The sequence below is a fragment of the Balaenoptera acutorostrata genome, chromosome 15 (genome assembly GCF_949987535.1).
Source record: "Balaenoptera acutorostrata chromosome 15, mBalAcu1.1, whole genome shotgun sequence".
Taxonomy (NCBI): domain Eukaryota; kingdom Metazoa; phylum Chordata; class Mammalia; order Artiodactyla; family Balaenopteridae; genus Balaenoptera; species Balaenoptera acutorostrata.
The window spans coordinates 62024317-62043235 of NC_080078.1; the positions used below are offsets into that span (position 1 = coordinate 62024317).

At 50.7% G+C, this 18919-nt stretch overlaps 1 protein-coding gene across 3 annotated transcripts; it reads right to left on the reverse strand.

Annotated features, from left to right (window-relative positions):
* Positions 1-11489: 11489 nt before the first annotated feature.
* Positions 11490-18460, reverse strand: NRSN2 (neurensin 2). 3 transcript variants are annotated; one of them, XM_007193336.2, is made up of 3 exons: positions 18398-18460; positions 15596-15790; positions 11490-13901 (listed from the first exon to the last, which is right to left on the reverse strand). In XM_007193336.2, exons 2-3 carry the CDS (start codon positions 15779-15781, stop codon positions 13476-13478), a joined length of 612 nt encoding a protein of 203 aa, XP_007193398.1. In that variant the 5' UTR covers positions 15782-15790; positions 18398-18460; the 3' UTR covers positions 11490-13475. The 3 variants fall into 3 exon arrangements, with proteins under 3 accessions (XP_007193398.1, XP_057384330.1, XP_057384331.1); XM_057528347.1 differs by lacking the exon at positions 18398-18460 and adding an exon at positions 17422-17925; XM_057528348.1 differs by lacking the exon at positions 18398-18460 and adding an exon at positions 17399-17925.
* Positions 18461-18919: the final 459 nt, after the last annotated feature.

The following is an 18919-nucleotide window of genomic DNA, read 5'->3' on the forward strand; positions in this document are numbered from 1 at the left end:
TATATATCTGATGTAACAGATGATGTAATAACAAAAAAATGCTTACATCCCAGTAGAAAGAAAATATGCAAGAAATAATTAACATAAGACATACTTAAAGTATTAGGGTATGTTAGAGGGTGATAGGTGCTAGGGGGGAAAAGTAAAAAAAAAAGAAAAAAAAGGAAAAGAGTGGGGAAAGAGGATCAGGAGGGCAGGGTGGAGGTAAGCAGTAGGTAGGGTGGTCCAGTGGATGCCATGAGACTGTCTGGAGGACACATTGTTCAGGCAGGGGGAATGGCTTATGCAAAGTCTCCAAGGGGAAGCCTGTTTGGTATGGCTGGAGTGGAGCAAGTGAAGGGAGGTGGTGGTAGATGAGGTCAGAGAGGTAAATGAGTGTTCAGACCATCTGGGGCTTTGGAGGCCTTTGAAAAGACTCTGGAGAGAGAGGAGCAGTGTTGCAATAATTCTGTTGAAGAACTCTGGTGGCTCAGAGCAGGGCAGTAGCTATGCAGGTGGTGAGATGTGATTTGATTCTGGGTATATTTTAAAGCAACAGGCTTGCTGATGTTTCAGATGTGGAATGTGAGGGGAAATGGTTTGTCAAGGATGCCCCCAAGCTTTCTTGGCCTCAACAACTGCAAGTATGGAGCTGCTATCAGGTGAGATGAGCAAGGTGTTTGGGGGAAAACCAGAGATTCAGCTTTGGTTGTGCTGAGTTTGAGATGTCTTTTAGACATTGTAGAGGAGCTGTTGGGTAGGCAGTTGGATGTAGGCACTGGAGTTCAGGGGAGAGATATGAGCTGAAGATATAGATCTGCAGTCATGGACATGAGGCTGGATGAGAGCAGCAGCGACTGAGTCCTGGACCACTCCAGCAGGCAGGGTTGGGGAGAAGCCAAGGAGTGACCCGTGAGGAGTGTCCTTCTGACAGCCAGGAGAGTGTAGAGGCCTGGATGCTAAGTGAAGAGAGAAGGTATTTCAAGGAGCAGGGAGTGTTCAACTGTGTCAAAAGCTATCGATCAGTCAAGAAGATGAAGGTTGAGAATTGAGCATTGAATTTGGTAACTAGGTGGCCTTGACAAGAGCAGTTTCAATGGGGATGGGGTGGGCAGGTAGAAGTATGATCCAAATAGATTTAAGAGAGAAGGGGAATCAGAGACAGTGAGTACAGACAATTTTTTTTCAAAAAAACCTTTGCTACAAAGTAGAGTAAAAAATGAACGGTAGCTGTGGGGAAGACTGCAGGATCAAGGGAAGGCTGTTGTCTTAAAGATCCATCCATCTACCATTTATTCATAAATCCATTCAACCACCATCTACCATCTACTTGTCCATCCACCATTCACCATGCATCTGCCCAAACATCCATTCCTTATTCATAAGCTGAGAAGTTTGTCCTGAACCTCTACAGGGTACCAACTCCCATGCCAGGCACTGGAATGTGGGGCGGAGGGAAAGAAATGGAGAACCCAGAATCTGGCGGTGGTAGCTACTCAGTTTAAGTTAATTGAATGGGTTAAAGAGCAAGAAAACAGGGTGCCTGCCCTCCAGGTGCTTGGTCTAGCAGGAGGGCACAGAATGCCAGAGCTGGGGCAATATCTGGGTGTCATCTAATATAAACCAGAGAGAGGAGGTGTCTTGCCTGAGGTCACCCGATGGGCCAGCAAGGGAACCAGGATTGACATCTGGGCTTCCTGTCTTGGCAGACAGGTTGAGACAGGTTTTTTCTCTTCTAGGATCTGTCCGGGGGATGGAATTTAACTGGGAGAAGGAAATGTGTGAGAACATGGCATTTTCAAGAGGACAGATTTGAAAATATTTTTATTTATTTACATTTTGGCTCAAAATTCAAAAGGTACAAGGGGTCGTACTTGAAAAGTCTCCCTCCCATTCCTGTCTCCTCTTTTTGCAGGCAACCAATTTTCTTGTTTCCTTTAAGATATAAGTTATGACTATTTTCCCCTTTTTACACAGATGGGGGCATACATTCAGTCCTTCAGGTTACTTTTTTTCTTCCTATTTAACAATTTGTCTTGGGGATTATTCCTCATCAGTTCAGAAAGTCGTTCTTTTTTTTTTTTTTCAGCTTTGTAATATTCTGTTGTGGGGATGTACTAGTTTACTGCAACCGTCCCTTGTGAATGAACATGTCATTATTTCCAGTCTTTTGCTGTAACAAAAAATGCTGTGATGTTCATACACGGAGGAGTAGCGAGAAACTCTGAGCTAATTTCCTAGAAGCAGAATGGCTAAATCAAATGTGTGTGCATTTGCACTTTTGATGGAAATTTCTGGATGATCCTCCATCAAGATTGTGCCAATCTACCTCCTGCTGCAGAGCTTGTGAGGGCTGTTTCCCCACGAGTTCGACAGCACAGTTTTGATCTTTACTGATCTGATGGCGGTGTGGGGCGGACACTGGAAGTGTCTTCAGGCAGCTTTTGTATGTTTCTCTTGGGCTGAGGGATGAATCTTTTCCCGTTTTACAGCCACCTAGGCAGCAGATGTGGAAGAGGCACTTCTCAAGGTTGGCACCGCCCAGGCTGCCTAGGTGGTGGGCAGTGAGTGCCCCATCTCTGGGGGAGGTGAGCCAGGGGAGGTGCGAGGAGGCCAGGCCATCCGCCTGGCAGGGGCTGCGCTGCTGAGAACAGTTTCAGCTCCCTCTGCTTCCTCAGCTTCTGGCTCCCCACCTCCTCCCAGGTGTGCGCTGTCTCCATCACTTCCCCCACCTCTGCACCCCAACAGGCCACCCCAGAGTCCCCGCCCCCTTCCTTAGGAAGCCCTTTCCCTCTTCCTGCCATTTAGCCTTTCCTTGGCCTAGAGCTTCTGGAAGGCTGGGGGAAGGTGACAAACAGCCCTCCTACCTGGTCCCTCAAGACACCAGGGAAAACATTAGAATCTCAGGCTATCTCCACTCGTCGGGCACTCAGTGATGGTCAAGCTCACACCCCTCATTGTGGGTCAGAGTGCAGAGTGAGTGTGTGCGGATGTGCATACGTTGGTGTGAATCACCTGGATATGTCTCTGTGGCGGTGCGGGCAGACCTGGGCTGGAATCCCTGCTCAGCCTCTAATCAGCCCCCTGTGAGCCCAGTTCTCAGGAGCAGACCCCCTGCCCGCCTTGCTGAGTCACCTCCTTCTCCTCCCACCTCACTCCTTCCCTCCAGCCACGTTTCCTTTATTTCTAGTCCTTGAACAAACCAAATTTTTCCTGCCTCGGGGCCTTTTCCTTCACTGTTCCATTTGCCTGGAACTTTCCCAGGCTCCTCCTTCTCCTCCTTCAGGTCTCAGGTCAAATGTCACCTCCTCGAGAGGCCCTCCCTGACCACTCACAAAGTACCGTGCCCTACCCCAGTTCCTGCGGTCTGTCTCTAAGCCATAACTCCGTCTTATTTTATTCATAGCACTTGTCAAGGCTTGAAATGATCTCTGTGTATTAAATTGTCTGTCTCTCCTGCCCCCACCAGAAAGGAAGAACCCTGAGGGCAGGATGCCGCACCCCCGTGTCTAGCACACAACCTGGCACCTACTAGGTGTTCAATTAATAACTATTGAATGAATGAATGCAAAGTGCTCAAGTACAATGCCTGACATGTACTAAAACTCAATATTGCTGGTTATTATCATTATGTAAATGCTAGGGGCTAACATGATTATTTATGAGGAATAAACAACTTCACTCAGCCATCCTTACACTGACTATTTACTTGAGTCCCATGTGATGCTGCATCATGGGAGAAACAGGGATATGAGACCCAGTGGCTGCTGTTGAGGAATAGACAGTATAGCTGGGAAGACAAGGACCGAGGAAAAATAATCATCATGTATTGAGATAAGATTGGAAGTGGTTATTATCAACCTATTTTTTAAATTAGAAGCTGAGGATCACAGAGTCTGACATGCCTAAGGTCACCCGGCTGGTCAGTGTGTCTCCAAGGCACTTAGCACAGCGCCTGTGCCAAGAATGGGGGCTCAGTGGCCAAGGTGTCATTCGCACACCTGTTTGGGCCTCCCTGGAGCGTTTCCGGTGCTTGGGATGCGGGGCACACGCCTGGGCACACCCCTTGCACATGGCACTAGGGAGGTGGCTTTGGGCTGCATGTGTTCCTCACAACTCTGGGGCTCCTGGTAGAGAGGTTGGCACTGAGGGCCACTGGGGGTCTCTCTGCTGGGAGGTCTTTAGCCCTGGGGTCCAGGGTGCAGGCTGATTGGAAGGAGCAGCTTCGATGTAGGCAGGACAGGGGCAGGCCTGGGAGGGGAAGAAGGAGGAGGCTGAACTTGTGCTCACGGGACACACGAATCGGCAGACACCAGGCTTCCAGGAGCTGGTGCATATGCGCACACACACACAAACTCTCTTGCACCCTCTTGCTCCCCCAGCACTCTGAGGACTGCTCACACTGGCTGAGCCACTCTGAGGGTCAAGGGTCCTCCCAGTCCCCTGGCCTGACTGGCCTCACGGGAGCGCTCAGCCTTGCAAGGCAGGACTGTGTCCGCCCTGTTCACCGAGCATCCCAGTGCCCAGCCCAAGCCCAGCCCAGGGGAGGCGCTCAAGAATTGTGGAGACGATAAATTCATTCCCTTCCTCTTTCCATCATTAACTTATTACCCTTTCCTTCACTCACTCACTCACTCGGGGCCTCCAGGATGGGGCCGAGCTGCTCCCTCCCTCACCCCTTCCTCCCTCCCTCCCACAGCCTGCATCCACGAAGTGCCCATTAAATGCCAAGTCCTGGCAGCTCTTCTGCCAAACCCGGTCCTGGACCCTGCCTGGGTGCACACCCAGTGGACATTCTGTTTTCCTCCCTCCTTCTCCCTGCCCTGACCACACGTCCCAGGCCAGATGCTTATGAAACCCTATAAGTTCTTCCATCATCAGGCTCCTGATGGCCTGATGCCCAGGGTTTGGCTTTGAATCATGTGCTCTGGGGCTTGGCAAAGCTGAGACTGGAAGCTCACAGCCCTCGGTTGACATCAACCCAGGCTGAGACTTGGAGCAGGACCAGAGTCACTGGGCCCATCACCACACACACCCATGGAGCACACCTGTGAACAGACGTGTGACGGTGTGCCCTGGAACAGAACGTGATGTGTCCAAGGTCACAGGGGGTGTCCATGTAGGAATCCCACCACAGCACATCTGTTCACTCATGAACACATCTGCACAGCAGTGGCAAGAAACTCCACTTCCTAGTATCACAGGACCAGTGTTTGAATCCCAGCTATTTAGTAGCTGTGTGACCTTGGGCAAGACACGTCACTTCTCTGAGCCTTATCTTTACTTACTTACACATAGTAGATGCTCAATAGACATGGCAGCTAAAAAAAAATCAATAGTAGAATAAGTGCATATACACACTGAGTGTGTCAGTGTATCTACAGGATGCCATCGTAATAACTTACAGCCTGTTGGGAGTGCACATGAGTGTATATTGGTGTGTACCCACTCATGCAACATGTTTATTCAAAGGCTTGTGTATGGGCCCACCAGTGTACATATGGACACATGTGTCTGTGAGGCCATTTGGGCTGATTATTTTTTCCAATAATGCACACCATTCCTGGGTGGTTTTCAGAGGATTTTCTGATTACCCGTCACAGCAGGAATTGGTGTTTATCTGGGTAGACACACACATGCTTGCCCGCGTCTGTGGACCTGTGAGGGGTTATGAGTACAAACCCATCCCTTACCAGGTTGGTTAGCTGGTAGAGTCTGTGGGGATTGGGTCACTTCTGCAGCTATGGATGTCAGTGTTATGGGGCATTCTGGAGCTGGGCTGTTGGGGTTCAAATCTCACCTGTGCGACCTTGGGCAGGATGCTTCAACTCTCTGTGCCTGGTTTCCTTTTCTGGGAACTGGAGGTAGTGGCAACCACCTTAGAGAGGTCTGAGGACCAAAAGAGTTAGTTAATTTGAAGTGGTGAGTACAGAGCCTGGCACAGGCAAGTGCGGTGTGTGCTGTTCTTTGAATCTCCCTGCGTCTGTCCTGTGATACATTCCTCGTCCTTCAGTTACAGCACTAGCTCTATTATACCGCCATTGTCTGCCTACAAAGACTGTCCTGTCCTCCAGATTATGAGTCCCTGGAGGACAGGACCACGTCTGAGTCATCCCTAATTAGAACCTGCGCATTGCCAGCTGACTCTAAACCTCAGATTTGCCCTCTTCCCCGACAACAGCTAGCATTTATTGGGCACTTCTAGGTGCCAGGCACGACTGTAAGCTCCTTAAGTCTTCAAACAATCTCAAGGGATTGGTATCCTTGTCCCTATTTTAGAGACAAAGAAACCTAGAGGTTAAGAAAGGCTCAGGCTCACACAGAAACCTGAACCCCAGCAGACTGCCTCACTCACAGCCCGCTCTCGATTTGGGATGAAGAGTTTGGGGCATGACTGCTGCTGAACGCCTGCCTTCTGGATGCCCCACGGAGGGCTGTCTCTCATCCCACCTCCGCTAACACCTCCCCATGGATATGACTATCCCTTTGTTTCTCTCTCTCACCCTGGGGCATCTCAGCTCCCTGCCCTGGCACAGCGCCGCCAGAGGCAGGCTGTGTCCCCAGGTCACCCCTTCTTTGATCCAGTAGGGTGTGAGGTGGAGGAGCTCCCTTGAATCTGGGCTTGAGAAATAACCTAGACACCTGCCCACCTGCAGCGGGGATGGGGGAGGGGAGGCAAGCCCTCAGGAGGGAGGGGCAGCCTCTGGGTGGTGATGCATTGGGCGCTCAGGCTCTGGGATAAAAAGAGGTGGACCCTGCCCATCAGCCTCCCTCCCTCTCCCAGGTCTCCTCACCTCAGAGAGGAGAGGGCATGCAGGCTGGTGGAAACAGCTTCCCGCAGGTAGAGGGAAGCTGTCAAACTGAGCTGCCATCACCTTGCAGGAACACTAGAAGGCACCCTTGAGGCAGCTGTGGGCTCTGAGTCTATTTTGGGCCCCCGTGTGCCCCTTGGGTCTTCAGGAGCCCCTGAAGCCCAAAGCCTTGTGTATTCTGGTGTTGTTGGGTGGCGCACCCTACAAATGTCAATCAGGTCAAGGTGGTTGATAGTGTTGTTCAAGTCTTCCATACCCCTACTGATTTTCTGTCTAATTGTTTCTTCACTTATCGAGACAGAGAATGGAAATCTATGCCGCGGCCTGGAAACTCTCTCAGTGAGGTCAGCTGGGGTGATCGTAAGGCCCCTCTCTGCATTGGTTTCCTGGTCCGTTCCTTAGTTCTTCCAGGTGGAAGAGTGAACCTGATTCCTGTTACTCCGTCTTGACCAGAACAATTGTGTTATTTTTTTAACTTTTTAAAGAAAATAATTTTAGATTTATAGAAAGAAGAGTGGCAGACAGTACCGAAAGTTTCTATATACACTTTAGCCATGTCTTCTTGCTCTCTTGCAATCGGTGACAGTTTCTTGGCCTTTCCTTGTTTTTGTGACCTTGACACTTTTGAAGAGTGCTTGTCACATGTTTTGTAGAATGTCCGTCAATTTGGGTTTTCCCGTGATTAGGCTGAGGTTAAGGATTTGGAGGAAGAACACCACACAGGTGAGGTGTGCTTCTCATCACATCACTTCAGGGGTCCATAAAATCAACTAAACTTGTTATTGGAGATGCTAAACTTGATCATTTGCTTAAGGTAGTGCCTGCCAGATTTCTCCACTGTGAAGTCACTCTTTTTCCCTTTCCACATTCAGAAAGCAAGTTGCCAAGTCCAGCTCACACTCAAGGGGAGGGGAACTAAGCTTCACGGCCTGGGGGGTGGAACATCAAAGGAGCTGTGGGCATGTGTTAAACCCCCCATGGAAGTTAATAAATATCTGGAGGGAAGATAATTTGAAACGACACAAATCTACTGTTTCACCTTAAAGTTTTACCTGTTCATTTTAGCATTCATTAGTGGGTTTCAACTGCAGCAATGATTACTGTAGTGTGCTTAGGGAGATTTCCTTTTCTCTCAATCCTTCAGTATTTATTAATTAAAATTCTTCTGAAAGGGAGATTTGTCTCTTCTCCCCTATTTATTAAGTGTATTCAATCAATTATATTATTTAAAAAATTTTAAGATGAATTATTTTTAAAAAATGTAATACATTCACACCGTTCAAAATTCAAAATGGGTGAAAGAGCATGTGGTGCAAGGGTCCCTCCCACCCCCACCCATACACCCAGTCCCCAGTGCCCTCCCCAAAGGCAACCGAAGTCAAGAGAGATTTGATGAATATACCAGCAATGTCCATAACTATTCTTCTTTTTACACAAGTGGTTTAAAGGTAGTCATAGTGTTGTGCACCTTGCACCTTTTCACCGAACAATTTAACTTGGAGATCAGTTCGGATCAGTACATAAAGCGCTTTCTCATTCTTTTACATAGTATCCCAGTATGTAAATCTACCATGATTGACTGACTAGTCCCCTATCAGTAAACATGTGGGTTGTTTCCAAATGTTTTCTGTTACAATGCTGCAGTGTTCCAACATGTAGAACTGAACCTACAGATCTATCTGCACAAGAGGGAGGGGTCAAAGGGCACGTGTACTTCCCATTTTGATGCTGCCAAGCTGCCTCTCTTGTACGTCGTACCAGTTTACACCCTGTGTTAGTTTCCTAGGGCTGCTGTACAAAGTACCATAAACTGAAACAACAAAAATTTATTGTTTCACAGTTCTGGAGGCTAGAAGCCTGAAATCAAGGGGTCGGCAAGCCATGGTCCCTCTGAGACCTCTAGGAAAGAATCCTTTCTTGCCTCTTCTAGCTTCTGGCTGTTAACCAGCAACCCTAGGTGTTCCTTGGCTTGTAGATGCATCACTCCAGCCTCTGCGTCCATCTTCATGTGGCTGTCTTCCCTCTGTCTGTGTCATATCCAAGTTTCCCTCTTCTTATTAGGACACTGTTTATTGGATTAGGGCCCATCCTAATCCAATATGGCCTCATTTTAATTTTATTAGAGCTCCAAAGACTTTATTTCCAAATAAGGTCATATTCACAGATTCCAGGTGGATATGAACTTTTGGAAAACACTATTCAACTCAGTACACATCCCCACTAGCAAAGCATGAGAGTGAACCTCCTTCAACACTCTTCAAGGATTGCAGTGACATTTGGCATTATTGGGAATTAATTTTGGTTATTGGATTCTGCTTCTCCAAAATGGGATGCTCTATGGGGACAAGGCTGTGTGGAGGCCTGAGATTTACTGGGGTTACAGACAAGGGTTGGCTTCCCATGTGGCAGCTGGAAAGGAAAGCTTATGTGACATAGGTATTCTGGAGTGGAGCTACCTCCGATTTCTGGGCCATTTTGTCAGTGTGAAATTCTCTCCCTGGTCCTGATCAGCTGTGAGAGCTAACCCAGAACATCTAGGTCAGAGGTCACACACAGCAGCTCATGGGTTGAAGCTGTCCCCGGAAATGTTTGTTGTGAGCAGTGCTCAGTCATATTTTGAAACAGATACTAATGTTTAAAAATGGATACAACTCATATAAAATTTTGGATTCCTAGGGCTTCCCTGGTGGCACAGTGGTTGAGAATCTGCCTGTCAATGCAGGGGACATGGGTTCGAGCCCTGGTCCGGGAAGATGCCACATGCCACAGAGCAACTAAGCCCGTGCGCCACAACTGCTGAGTCTGCGCTCTAGAGCCCGCGAGCCACAACTACTGAGCCCACGTGCTGCAACTACTGAAGCCCGCGTGCCTAGAGCCCGTGCTCCGCAACAAGAGAAGCCACCACAATGAGAAGCCTGCACACTGCAACGAAGAGTAGCCCCCGCTCACCGCAATTAGAGAAAGCCCGTGCGCAGCAACGAAGACCCAACACAGCCAAAAATAAATAAATAAAATAAATACATTAAAAAAAAATTTTTTGGATTCCTAACTTCTCTGAAAAAAAAATCTATTAACACTATGCTCGTATTTCCACAGAGCGATGAACATCTGGATACATTTGTGGGCACTTAATGTTGTGACCCCAGCTCTGGGCCTTCAAACCAAGGGGCAACATAGTGCAGGGGCCCAAGCTGTGGCCTCCTCAAGCTGACTGTCTGCATTTGAATCCCAGCTCTGCATTTACTTGTTGATCTTGGGCAAATGGCTTAATATCTCTAAGCCTCACTGTCCTCATCTATAAAATTAGGATTGATTTATTCAACACATTTCTATCGAGCATCTACTATGTGGCAGGCACTGTTGTAGGCACTTGGGATATGTCAGTAAACAAAGCAAGCAAAGATCCTTGCCCTTGTGGAGCACGTACTGTGGCAAGGGTAGACAGGTAACAAATGATGCTACAACACATAAGTAAATTATCTGGTATTTGAAAAGTGGTAAATGCTATAGGAAAGCAAAAAACCAAAGTAGAATACTACTCAGCCATTAAAAAGGATGAAATAATGCTATTTGCAGCAACATGGATGGACCTAGAGATTGTCATACTGAGTGAAGTAAGTCAGACAGAGCAAGAGAAATATGATATCGCTTATATGCGGAATCTAAAAAAAATTGATACAAATGAACTTATTTACAAAGCAGAAGCAGACTCACAGACTTAGAGAAGGAACTTATATTTACCAGGGGAAGGGTGGGGGGGAGGGAGAGTTAGGGAGTTTGGGATTGACATGTACACACTACTAGATTTAAAATGGATAACCAACAAGGACCTACTGTATAGCACACGGAACTCTGCTCAATATTCTGTAACAACCTAATTGGGAAAAGAATTTGAAAAAGAATAGATACATGTATATGTATAACTGAATCACTTTGTTGTACACCTGAAACTAACACAACATTGTTAATCAACTGTACTCCAACATAAAATAAAAAGTTAAAAAAAAAACAAACCCCAAAGTACACAGGGAACAGGGAATGGGGGCATAGTCACCTTCTAAACTAGGCTGCTCAGCAGGAATTCCCTGGTGGTCCAGTGGTTAGGACTCCTCGCTCTCACTGAGGAGAGCCCGAGTTCAATCCCTGGTCAGGGAAAGAAGATTCCACGGCCAAAAAAAAATAGGCTGCTCAGGGAAGTCTCCACTGAGAAGGTGACATTTGCACAAAGACTTGAAGGAGGTGGGGGGATTGACCAAGTGCTGAACTGAGGAAGAACACACCAGCAGGGAATGGCTAGGCAAAGGCTTCAGGCAGGAGCTGTGCTTGATGTTGAAGGAATAGCCAGGAGGCTGGTCTGGCTGGAGAGGAGACAGGAGCGGGGAGAGTGGTGGGAGCTGAGGCCACAGGGGAAGAAAGTGGGAGAAGGGTGTCAGCAAATCACGTCAGGCCTTGTAGGCCACAGGGAGGATTTTGGCTTTTACTCTGGGAAAGGTGAGAGCCATGGGAGGGTTCCAAGCAAAGAGGGGACACTGTCTAACCTATGTCATCCAGGATCTGTGTGACTGCTCTGTAAAGATTAGAGTCTCTGTGTATGTGTGTGTGTGTGTGTGTGTGTGTGTGTGTGTGTGTGTGTGGTGTGGTGTGGTGTGTGTGTGTGTGCATGCATGTGTGTGCACAGAAGCAAGAAGCTGGGAGAGCCGGGAGAAGCTTGTGCAATAATCCAGATGAGAGCCAGGGAGTTGGCCTTGAGGATGGTGAGAAGCACTGAGGTACCGGGTGCGTTTCCAAGGGTGAATTGACAGGACTGGCTGGTGGCTTGGATTCAGGCTGTGAGGAAAGAGGAGTCAAGGATGACTTCAAGGCTTTGGCCGGAGCTGCCACTCTCTCAGGAGTGGGCAGCATAGGAGGGGCAGGTCTGGAAGGGGAGGGGTGGAAAGGAGAACAGTTCAGGAAAGTTGAGTTGAGGTTCAACATGTAGGTGAATTCAGGTGGAAATCCAAGCCTGGAGCCTGGGAGTGAGATTTGGGAATAATAGTCCCCACCTAGGTGGTTGTGAAGGTTAAACGAACTCATGTCTGTGAGGCCCTGAGAACAAGGCCTGGCCCCCAGTGAGTGCTAGTGAAGGTTAACTGTTCTTATCTTTCTGGAAAAGATCCCACCTTTGGCTCCAGCTCCGGCTCTTAGACCCCCTCCTCACATCCCTCTCAGGGATGGAGACAGAAGTTTGTCAAGAAGGCTGAGAAATTTCTCATCTCATCTGTAAAATGAAGATAATCATCCACTTTCTCAAAGGATTATCGTGAGGGGCAAACGAGAAATAATGGATTTAAGTGCCCAGCACACAGTAGGTGCTCATAGCAGTTTCTTTCTTCCCTCCCCAGGCCCTGGTGGTCAGGGAGAAGAGAAGCAAAGTCAGTATCCATCCCAGCTGTTTATTGAAAGGCAAGGGGGGGGGGCGGTGGAAGGGTGCAGAATGGGGAGGGGCAGTAGGGCCTGCTTGGTGGAGGAGGACTGAGGACCCTCCCAGGAGGGCTGCCCCCACCCCCATCCCCACCACCTTGAGACTAAAGGGGGAGGGTAGAGGCATGAGCCTTGGGCATCTCTCTCCAGCTGTCTTGGAGCTCCCCCTAGTGGTAGAGAACAGAGATGATGCATCTGGCTGGGGAGCCTGCAGGATGGAGGGGTTGGTGCCTCCAGCAGGGCACATTTGTACAGGGTGAGGTCAGGACCTGTAGGTGATGGTTTCTAGGCGGGTGGACTCTGAGGGGCAAAGACATCCCAGTTCTCCTGCCCCCTGGCTCTTAGAGACCATTTAAATGCATGTCCAAAGTATCTTCTGAGCCACCTGGGACCATTAGGCATCAGCTAGTCTCTCTGGGCCGAACCTGTGCCACCCTTGGGGGTCCCCTGGAAGCCAGGAAGGTGTGGGGTCGTGCTCCCACCGTGGAACAAGATCTGTTCCAGGAGTCTACAGACGTGGGTCCGAGTTCCTGCAGACTGCCAGCCTCCCTCGGCCACCTCATCTGTAAACTGGGGTTAGTAATAGTTCAGGATGGGGTGGACTGGGGGCTCTGATGTCAAGATGTATAGAAAACATACTGTAAGGAGTAAATGTTTTCGCACAATCCTGGTCCAAGTGAGCATCTTGGATCCATCCTGAGGCCTCCTGGTGCAGCTGACAGAGGGAGGGGTCAGTGGATAAGAATGACCCCACCACCCCTCCCCTTACCTTTGCCTATGGAAGGTAATACTTATATCCTGGGGAGAAAAAGAAAGTCATGCAACTCTAGAATCTGGTCCAAACCCTTCATTAGTGCAGAGGCAGGAACTGATGGTCTGAAAGGGTAAGGGGTTTGCCCAAGGTCATACAGAGGAAAGAGTGGGGATAGGTTGAGGGAGTTTTCTGCCCTTGAATGGCTTTGGAAAGGAGGAATGGGTGGGAAGTTTTGGGGGGACTCGGGGAAGGCTGGCATCTTGGAGGACTTAGGGCCCTACCCCTGGGAGGGGGACACAGAGATGTGAGCTCCAGACTTTCTGACCTGGAGTTGGGCTTTCTGGGGGCTTAGATGGAAGGGGCCCCATTGAAAGGGAGAAGTTAGGGAGACAATGGGAAGGTGGGATGTGGTGGGGAGGAGGAAGGGTCCAGACCCCAGGCCTGGCTCTTCCTCTGGCCGTGAGGGCAGCTCAAAAGTCCCGCTTGGGCTGGATGGTCTGCACAGAGGATTGCCCAAAGTGGCTGGCGGGTGGTGAGAACCAAGACCGGCCACTGGTATCGTGGAAAATGGGGGACAACTGCTGCTCCAGCTCATCCCCGAAGACCTCCATGTGGCCATCGGTTTCAGTGTCCAAGGGTTCTGCCTTGGGGTCCTGGCTCAGCCAGCCAGTCATGGCCCAGAACATGCAGATGGCCAGCAAGATCCCGGCTGCCCCGCAGAGCACAGTGCCTGCCAGGCGGCAGGTGCCCAGGGCCTTGTTGTAGTCGGCTGCCCGCTGATCCAACACCAGGAACTCGCCCTCTCCGATGCCCTCCAACTTGGGGGGCACTGCATAGCCAGTGGTCAGGGCTGCCAACCCCAGTAGCAGAAGCAGGGTACCTGAGGATAAGCTGATCTGGAGAGAAGCAGACAGATTGGGAGGTAGTCAGGGTCAGCTGGGGCCCCAGGCCAAAGGATCACCTTGGATCCCAATTGGACTTAAAGGTAACCCCTTGGTCCAACCTTAAAAGATGGGATCATAGACACACCTGCTAGGATCTAATTGACAAGGGCACAAACTGTCATGTTCTATTTGAAATCTTGAGGTCTCTGAATTAATTTCCCTTTCAGCTCCCACCTAGCAGTGGATTTCTTCTGCCAGCCTTGAGTCCCCCTGAATCATCATTTTGGTCCCATCTTATCCCCCTGTCCCATCTACCCTCTACCTCTATCCCTCTGTTGGGTTAACTTCTACACATCCCTCAGATCACATGCATCTCAAACCTCACCTCCTCAGGGAAGCCTTCCAGGATGCTCCTGGACTGGGTCAAGTTCCCATCTCTGCACTCACGCAAACGCTGTGTCCATTTGCTCTTCAGTGCACTCACTTTGGTGCACACCTGGACGTGTACCTTGGTTACTATGTAAGTGATGTCTGTCTGCCTGCTACACTGGACTGAGAGCTGGGAAAGCCATGAGATCAGAGACTGCCTGTTTGGGCTCCCAAGGTGTCTTCCATGCCTAGCACAGTGCTGGTACACAGCAGTAGCTGAGAGAATGTTTGCAGAATGACTAAATGAACCACAGCTAGGAGCTCCTCAAAGACAGGGACTACATCATCTTAAATTCTGTGTCTCCAAGAGCCTAGCACACTGCTTGACAATAAGAAGATGCTCAAAAGCTTAAAATACATACTTACTCCTGGAAATCTTCCCAGATCACCCCAGGCACTGAGGGCATTTCCTCTCCTGCCATCCTCTGCACACCTGGCCTGAGGTTGTGCATTCACTGTGCAGGTTGGCACCTCGCCTTCCCACTAGAGTGAAGCCTTTTGAAAGCAGAGAGGAGGAACCCTCTGTCTCAGGCTTCCTACAGTATTTATGAAAGAGCATTGTAGGGACCCAGCTCACTGCCACCTCCATGCCTTTACTCACATGGTGCCCCCTAACTGACCGCTCTCCATGGCTGGTATGGACATTGACTGTTCGTTTCTCTCACATCTTCTACTGTCCTGGCAACAGTCCCCCAGTATATCTTTGGGAAGCCACAGGAAGATTTAAGTGAGGTGAACCCTTCTTCCTGCCAGTCAGCATATACCATCCCTCTGGCCACAGTAATTAGTTCAGGGCTGGGCAAGTGACCCAATCAGAGCCAATGCAATACTTGCCAGGACTTCTGGATGTGAAAAGCATTGTTTCTTTTCTGAAAGAAATACTGGATGAAATTCTGATTTCCCTTGGAAGGTGTGGAGTGAGAGATTGAGGGTCAGCTTGGGAGCAGTCATCTGGAGAACACATGGGGAGAGCCTCAAACTAATGGGCTGCAAGGATGGTAACCACCATGGGGATCCTGAAGGAAATCTTGAGTCCTCAGTGTGATGCTTTGAACTGCTGGAGCGAACTTTGCCTGAAGGCACCCAACCTCTGGTCTCTTCTATAAAATGAGCAATATTTTCCCTTTATTGTTGAAACTCATTTGAGTTGGGTTTCCTCTTGCTTGAACATGCAAGACTCCTAATTGCTACGCAGTCCCTTTTCTTTCTATCCACTGATCCCACCTCCTCCCTGAAACCACAGGAAATCACAGGAATTGCTCCTCCTCCCACCTTACCTTCCAGCACAGTGAGGGCCAAGGTCGGTGAGGGCACAGTACAGGAGGCCCCTCAGGGTCATCGCTGAGGGGGGTACCTGCACAGTCCTCGTAGAAGAGGTGCAGATAGGAGCGGACCCCATACCACTTGCCATCTTCCACGTTGGGGCCTCGGCTGCAGCCACAGGGACGCTCGCAGCTTGGCATCCTGGGTCCCTGTGGGGTAGGCCAGGTGCAGTGGACAGAGGGAGGGGGCAGTGAGGGTTGCCCATGGTGATTCTCCAAGGCCCCCTGAATCTTTGTGCTACTTTCACCTCTCCACCCATTTTAGAGAGCGCACACTCATAGCAGAGCCTGTCCTTCTGGAATCCTGGCCTGTCTGAGTATAGTGAGAATGAGCCAAGGCACTGAGTACTGAGCCCACAGCCTGGCAATTTGTTGGTGGCAATAAATTTGCATGTTTACTGTGGAGGCCACCGAGTGGCTGGAACTGTGGGTTCTGGAGCCTGACTGCCTGGATTGGAATCCAGGATCACCACTTCCTGGCTGTGTGATGTCAGACAAGTGCTTTCACCTCTCTAAGCCTCAGTTTCCTCATCTGTAAAACACAGCTGATAATCATACTTGCTTTATACAGTTATTGTGTCCAGTGCCAAGAAATGATAGCTTCTGTGACTATTATTACTGTAATATCTTCATTATTATTTTACCCTGAACTTCTCGAGCCCCATGTCTAGAGTGAGAGCTTCTTATCCCCATCTCCTCTCCAAATCTCTTCCCTTTAATTTCCCTGCCTTTCAAGGTATTCTGGGCTGAAAGTGTCACTGTTGACACTCGTCCAATCAGGTGGAGCTCCCCAAGCTGCAAGGTCCTAAAAGATCCCTCCCCAGGGCTGCCCCTCAGAAGGCAACAATCTCCAAAAGTCCCAAGGAATCTTGACTCCACAGAAGGTGAAAGTCAGGGGTCCTCAGGCTTAGGTGTTCTTAGGCTCAACGTTAGATTTCTAAAGAAACCTATATAAGGACCTTTCTTTTCACAAATGGAGACACTGGGGCGTAGGGAATGGAAGGTACTTGTGTATCCAAGCATCCTTAGGACTAAAAGCAAAGGGGGTGGGGGCTGCTGGGGAAGGACTGGGCTCCCCCCATCCCATGATGGCCCTCAGTCCCTCTGAGCAGCTTCAAACAAAATGAAGCAATGTGCTTACACTGAAGGATAAGACAAATTTCTAGTCCCCTCTCATTTCCAGATGTGATCCTCAGATCCCTGTGTAGAGAGACTCACCAGTACACAAACACACAGCACAGAGAAACACACACACACACCAGAGACATACACAGATAGATGCACATACACACACCAACACAGACACACAAACACCACAGACATATACAGACAGGCACACATATACCACATAGAGACACATAGAGCTAGACACACAGCACAAAGAGACGGACACTCAGACACACCACACACACACACACACACACACACACACACACACACACACACACACAGAGCCATAGTGTGTGCTGGAGGTGATTCTATGGATCCACACCAGCACGCAGAAGTGCTGCGTTAAAGCCTGTCTATAAATCACAGCTCTCCACAGCCCTCACCCGAAACTCAGGGGAAAAAAGGGAAAAGGGGTAAGAGACAATACCCCCCCACCTCCACTGACATACAATGGGGAAAGGCAGAGATCAAAAGCGAAAGACAGAGAAAGAAGAGAGCGAGAGGTGGGGGAAAGAGCCGGAGCTCGAGGGAATGGGGGAGGGGGAGGGGTGGGGCTCTGCAGAGGGTGTGGCCAGAGCGGGCACCAACCCGGGAGATTTCAGCTTCCTCACCCCGGCCGGCGGGGCGGTGGGCATCAGTGCAACGACCATTAACTGAAGATCCTAGGGGACGGGGCGGGGTGGGAGCTCAGGGATCATAGGCCTGGGTTAGCTCCTCCTCCCCTGCAGCTCACTGTCCCTCTCCTCCAAATATACATCACCCGATCCTGCTGGCATCGGAGCAGGAAGGTGACCTTGACGCTGCCTCCCCCTCGACCGGGCCCCTCCCCTTCCTTTTAGGGTTGCCGGGAGGCGGACCGGCGGTCTGGGGGAGGGTGGGAGAGGATGCTGAGAGCCCCGGACCAGGGTTGCCAAGGAGCTGATTGGGAGCTGTCCTTAGGCGGGATGCGGGAGGGGCTCCGTGAGAAGGGAGAGGGAAGAGGAGGGAGCTACTGGGTCCGAGGGGTGGAGGCTGCGGCTAGGAGGCGAGCGGTGTCAGGCGCGAGGGCCCGAAGATGGGTGGAATCTCTCGTCTTTATGGGGCCTCGCTCGGTTCTCCTTCGCAGACCCCCAGACCCGCGCACTCCGGCGTCCAGTGTCGCTCAGGCCTGAAGGGACGCTGTCTTGGGGGGTGAGGCCAGAGAAATCAGGCCAGCTTACCCCGCCCCCACCGCACACTGTTTCTGAGCCGACCACCAGTTCCCCGGTCGAGATTAAGTGCATCCTTTCCCCTAGAGGGAAACTGAGGCAAAGAGGGGCGGGAATGGGTTTTCTGCAGAGAGGTGGGTGCGGTCTTGTCCTCTGAGGCCTCCGCCCAACCTACCAACCCTGAAGTGTCTCCGGGCGTTGGGCTGGCGAGACCTCTGGCCCTGCTACTTCCCTGAGACCTTACCTCGCAAAGCCCGAGGCACACCAGGGCCGGGGCGCCGCCGTCCTGCCCGAGGCGGGACACGGCGGGGCTGGGGACGCGGCGGGGGTGGGGGCTCTCCAGATCCTGGGAGGAGGCGGGGTGGGGGTCGGGCCGAGCGTGGGGCAGGGCTGAGCTCACCTCTCCGTCCGCAGTCTCCGCCGAGCGGGAGCGGGAACGCGAGCAGAGCAGAAGCAGGTTGTGTTGGCGCCTGCGCCGCAGTTGGGGGGCGGGGGTGACACGGGGGTGGGGGGGCGCCGGCCCGCCCTGAGGGCTGGCTCTGCAGATTTCGGACCCCTGCAGGATTGCGAGCCCCGGTCCCCTTCCAAGAATTCCCTTCTCTCTCTGAGACCTCAGGCCCCTCGCGGGGACCCCATCATATCCCTCGACCCCACCCACTCATGCAGTCCCTCAAACTCCTCGTCTGACTGTCCCATCACCCCCTCAATCTCCCAACCCTCTGACTGAAGACCCTTGACTTCACTGAGCCTTCATTTCCACACTGTATCCTCCGTTCTTCTCTGGGCCTCCATCCCCCTCATGGAGCCCTCACCCCAGTGTACAAACGCTCATCTACTGGCTGCGCCCCCATTCTCTTCACAGACTGCTGGCTCTCTCGTTGAGCCCCACCTCTCTCCTGCCGGGTCCCTACCAGGAAGTCCC

Bases quoted from the DNA above. Each gene is read 5' to 3' on its own strand.
- NRSN2 (XM_057528347.1), bottom strand. From the start codon at position 17,460: ATGGTCGTTGCACTGATGCCCACCGCCCCGCCGGCCGGG. The intron at 15,791-17,421 runs GTGAGGAAGCTG...CCTACCCCACAG, and splicing joins CCACCGCCCCGCCGGCCGGG to GGACCCAGGATGCCAAGCTG. The intron at 13,902-15,595 runs GTAAGGTGGGAG...GCTTCTCTCCAG, and splicing joins GGCCCTCACTGTGCTGGAAG to ATCAGCTTATCCTCAGGTAC.